Source organism: Humulus lupulus, chromosome 5 (assembly GCF_963169125.1).
Source record: "Humulus lupulus chromosome 5, drHumLupu1.1, whole genome shotgun sequence".
NCBI lineage: Eukaryota > Viridiplantae > Streptophyta > Magnoliopsida > Rosales > Cannabaceae > Humulus > Humulus lupulus.
The window spans coordinates 163082492-163087719 of record NC_084797.1 but is presented as its reverse complement, the minus strand read 5'-3'; the positions used below and the strand labels follow the sequence as shown (position 1 = coordinate 163087719).

The following is a 5228-nucleotide window of genomic DNA, read 5'->3' as shown; positions in this document are numbered from 1 at the left end:
TGAGCTAAGAAATGGCATAATTATATCAGCTACGTGGATGTCACGTACCCAGAGCTGTTGTTACCAGGTCCTACCTCCCTAGCTCGAGGTAACCAAAGGCTTAATGGGATTACTAAGGAGTCGGGTCAGAAGTATGGACACCACGGGCTAAGTTTACATCAAGCTCGAGGTACGAGCTTGAGTTGGCACCTCTGACCCCTTATAAAGTCAACCACGCAATGTAAACGTGCATATATCAGACATCACGTGTCTGACCCATCCCTGAATTCTCGGACGCGCAGCATAAACGTGCGTGTTCAGGCATCCACGACTGGGTTGGGTCCTGCGGCCCATTATCCCCCTTACCTATTGATTAGACCACACTTCATTGTCAGGTTTTAGGAATTAATCATGAATGTCACAGAAGTGACATGATGGGTAAGAAGGTCACGGGATGACCCCCCTTGCCAACCCCCAGGTGCCCTCTCCCTATAAATATGGAGACCCTGGGAGTTGCAAATGGTTGGATTCGATTGTTTAAAGAAATACCCTGTAAAGAATATCATAAAGATAGCAATAATATTAGCTGGTGGACTAGAATGATTTTAACCTTTGAACCACCTAAAAAAGTATTCGTGTCACCATTTTACTTTGAGATCATTCATCTGTTACGGTTCATTATCTAGCACTAATCCCACTCTTCATTCTATTAATTATCTGTTGCCGAAGAACCGCGTCAACAATTATCATTGTAAAATATCTCAAAACTATCCCATCTTAATTTTTTAATTATTTATTTTATTTTATTTAAGTTTAAGTGTTTACAAACTACCATTAAATATTAGAATATTCTGTTAAATATAAGAATATTCCGTTAAAATTAACATTAAAAAAATAAAAAACTGTTAAAACCAATAATTTCCGCTATCTACACACTTATTATATAGAAGATATATTATTTTTTAAAAAGAGTGAATCATATTTTATTAAAATTATAGACAATATTTATAATTTTAAAATTAAACAAATGTGCATTGCATGTTGTTTTTACCTAGTATTATATAATAGAAAATAATATTTTTGCATTTAAATTTTAAATTCATCTTTATCCCTCTCCTCTCAACACCAAGCAACATCCAAGAAAGTAATTATCATCTCCATTCAACACTTTTTCCATCAATTTTAAACTCTCATTATTTTCAATACTCATTCCTTCTTGCTAAACATATTGTTTGATTAAAATTGGCACCATCCCATTAGAACTTTCCTATAACTATTAGAACAACTCCAAAGTTAGCAACCCCAAAAGTTGCCCAACTTCTTCCCATCACCCTAAATTATTATAATATATTTTGTATATCTTTCACATCATATTTTAACAATTTGTTGAAAAATTACTCCAATAATAGGCAACTCCACGAGCACCCGTCGGGGAGGTGTTCTTACTCATTTCGTGATGTACTACTCTATAAATATGTAATTAGGAATGATAGTTTTATAAATATGACAATACGACATATAACGATATGAAATAAATGAATGAGTAATACTTCTAATTTTTCGTATTAGTTTCAAATTGATAAGTATAACAGAAATAATAAATTCTATTGGGAAAGATAGCCTCGTGACTTTGTATTAATTTATGTAAAACCCTTACCATGCCTTTATATATATGCATTAGAAAGAAACAAATATAACTTATAAGAGTCAAATCTGTTATAAACAGATTAGTTACAGGTTAGTTATATTAACTAACTAATACAATTGTTATCCTAACTCTAAAGAGTTATGAGTTTATTCTTTTGATATATTTATAAATTGTGTCAAATTTGAATTAAAATATTACGTTATAATCTTATCAAAAGTCCTACACACAAATTGTTACAAACTATATAACGCGTTGGTGCCATTATTAGCACCGGCCACAGTGGGGCTTGGTGTTTTAAGTTTGTCTAAGTAAATCAGCTTAACAGTAGCACTTTACATATGATGCTCATGTAAAGAAAACTACATCTACACTGACAGTGTTCCGGGTGCGGGGAATGCGATTTTTTTGTTAATTTATTATAATGCATTATTTATACGATTTAAGTAATTTTTCAAACTGCAAATCGCATTGCATGAACCTCAAATCACATAAATTATCCTTTAAAAATACAATTCATCATCAAATAATTTAACAATTAAACATTATTAATATCATATATACAACTAAAGATTTTAATTAAGAATAATTACGCTAACATCTCATCAAACTTAATAATTTTTTTTTAGAATTTGTGTATATATTACATATATATATATATATCCATGTCCTTAATTGAATTTCTCCTCAATTCCATTTCAATTTACCCGAAATTCTCTCACATTTACTCTAATCTACTCTACTCTATTCTTCCAGGTTATTACACCTGGACCCGTCTTGTTCCTCAATCGTGCTGACATGTAACGATTTGGTTGTCCTAATGACCAAGTGCAAAAGTTTCTACAGAGCTGCGACACAGACAATTGAATTGTTTCGAAAATCAGTTGGAGAATGAATGAATGTCCAACGGTGAGTGGTGAGTTTGTGACAGTCATCAAGTCAGCAGAAAAACGTGGGCACTCACGTAATTCCCGCATCTTTTCCTGCGTCTTTCTCTTGAAAATCTCTGAGAAAATCAACAAGAAAAGAAAATTCCTTTAAAATATTAAAATACTATTAAACTTTTGTGTTTTAAATAGTTGACCAATTGCTAGAATTCATATTTGGAAAGTTTCAAAACATTTACAAAAATAATAAATAACAACAATTTTTTTTTAAAACCATTTTCAAAATGCAACTACTATCCAGTTGTTTTTTATCAATCGTAGACTGAGATGCTCTACCAAGTTTCCACCTTACTGTTTCTTTCAATCTCAACTTTTTGGATTTGAGATTGAGAAATCGGATCCGAAATCTGGGAGATCAACCAATTTTCGATCCACAGAAAAAGGAGGACAAAACGAAATCCAAGGAAATCTTGGTTCTTTTCCAAGTTTTCAAAACTAACATTAGATTCAAATCCAAATCAATCCATCAATCCCAGATCAGAAACTTTAGACCAATGGAGAAAGACAGGGTTTGTTCCATTCTCGATTATGATCCAGACCTAGATTTTCAATTACTTAGATTTTACGCTTGCTTCCGAAACTGAATCAAGAATCTCCCAAGTACAGTGTACATAAAGATTTAGAAAAATAAAAAGTACGTGTTTTTGAGTTACAACTCTTATTTTTCTTTTAATTTTATTGATGATGAACAATCAACAGCCTTTAAAGCTTGACAACGAGCAAATCGCCAAGCTTCGGGAGATATTCCGATCATTTGACCGGAACAACGACGGCAGTCTAACGCAGCTGGAGCTCGGTTCGCTTCTCCGGTCACTCGGCCTAAAGCCGAGTCCGGATCAGCTCGAGGAGCTGATCCAAAAGGCTGACACAAACAGCAATGGCTTGATTGAATTCTCTGAATTTGTCGGCCTGGTTTCGCCGGAGATTCTCTCCACCAAGTCTCCGTACACGGAGGACCAGCTCCAGCAGCTGTTTAAGATGTTTGACAGAGACGGAAACGGGTTCATCACGGCGGCGGAGTTGGCTCACTCCATGGCCAAGCTTGGGCATGCTCTTACAGCAGAAGAGCTTACAGGGATGATCAAAGAGGCTGATACTGATGGAGATGGAAGAATCAGTTTTCCTGAGTTCTCTCAGGCTATTACTTCGGCTGCTTTTGATAATTCGTGGGCTTGAGCTTCAATCAACTTTTCTGATTTTAATTTTCTTTATTTTATTTCATTTTTTAATTTAAGGTATGTATGTCTTTGTCTTCTGTTTGTTTAATTCTTTAGTCATTCTGCTTGGATTATTTTGAGGTTTTTTTTAGTATGATTTTGATTAGGGCTTTGAACTGAGATTTTGTGATTTTCAATTTTAATGCTTTGGAAGATTTTTTTTTCTTTCTTTCTTTGTACTTCCCAAAGATTCTAACTTATTATTATTATATATAATTTAGAAGTTTATTTGCGAAGGATGTTTGTATGAGTTCAAAAATAAACCATGTCACTTAATTCAATTATAACAAATAGACTGGTATATAAGGACAAATAGAGTATTTTAGCTATGTATTTGGTAATAATTCTAATTTAATTGGCATCCAAATTGAGCAAGAATTCCTAAAAGGAAGCAGTAGAAAATCTGTTATAAGTTCAGTTTCAAGATCCCAACAACTTAATCACAAAGTTAGTCAAATTTATTCAAACTAAAACTTAAGAAGATAAACTCTGTTAGAACATGAACTAAGCAGTAAAGTAATGAAATAACACAAGAACTCAAAACTGGAACAATATATATATTCTATGGCACAATTATACGAATATGAAGAGTGTAAAAACAGAGTGGAAGCAAATCAAATGAATGTAACACAAAAATCTAAACAAAGAAGAAACAACACAATAAGTTATACTGGTTCAGAACACGATCAGTAATGATCTTGTTCCTAATCCAGTTTTAGGAACACTTCTCTCACTCCTTTATTAGCTCAAATCTGAAACAAATGAGTACATCCACAAAGCAGAATCTTGATGAGATATCTCTTACAATATCAAGTGTATTTCTCCCTCACACTCCCCCTGAGTTATCACGTTCAAACAGTTGTGATACTCAGATACAATATCCCAAACCCCAGCTTTCTTCTCTCGTATTCTCTTTCTCTCTGACTTTTATAGATTTTTTGAGCTTCTTTCTATCTGTGTTGTTTAAGTGAGAACCAAGTCTGAGTATTTATAGGACTTCAGATGTCTAGACATTGGTTGTTGAGTTGGTTATTCTGTTACAACAGATATTAGTTAGGAATTGGAGAAACTATTTCCACAAATTCCACCTAGTTTCTTCAAATCATAACCAAGATAAGAATTCATTTGCTAAGAAAAGTGTTCCTGTTAAATTTAGTTTCTAGTTGCCAAGGCTGAGCAAGTTTAAGCAATGTTTAAATTTGCTCACAGCAAGAACCTTGGTTCCAACATCAGCTGGATTGTCTTCAGTGGCAATCTTTTCTAAGTTTACTGCACCTTCTTCAATTCTTTCTCTGATTCAGAACAACCTTACGTCGATATGCTTTGTCTTCTCATGATGAACCAGATTCTTACAAAGGTGAATAGAAGACTGGCTGTCCGAGAAGATTGTTGCCTTTCCCTTTAACATTTTTAATTCTTGCAGTAGACCTTGGAGCCAAA

At 33.7% G+C, this 5228-nt stretch overlaps 1 protein-coding gene across 2 annotated transcripts; it reads left to right on the top strand.

The window, feature by feature from the left end:
* The first annotated feature begins 2526 nt into the window (after positions 1 to 2526).
* Positions 2527 to 3953, top strand: LOC133777806 (probable calcium-binding protein CML18). 2 transcript variants are annotated; one of them, XR_009868838.1, is made up of 2 exons: positions 2527 to 3205; positions 3271 to 3393. XR_009868838.1 is itself a non-coding variant. In XM_062217549.1 (2 exons), exons 1-2 carry the CDS (start codon positions 3066 to 3068, stop codon positions 3745 to 3747), a joined length of 492 nt encoding a protein of 163 aa, XP_062073533.1. In that variant the 5' UTR covers positions 2656 to 3065; the 3' UTR covers positions 3748 to 3953. The 2 variants fall into 2 exon arrangements, 1 of the variants encoding a protein (XP_062073533.1); XM_062217549.1 differs by having other exon boundaries at positions 2656 to 3080; positions 3271 to 3953.
* Positions 3954 to 5228: the final 1275 nt, after the last annotated feature.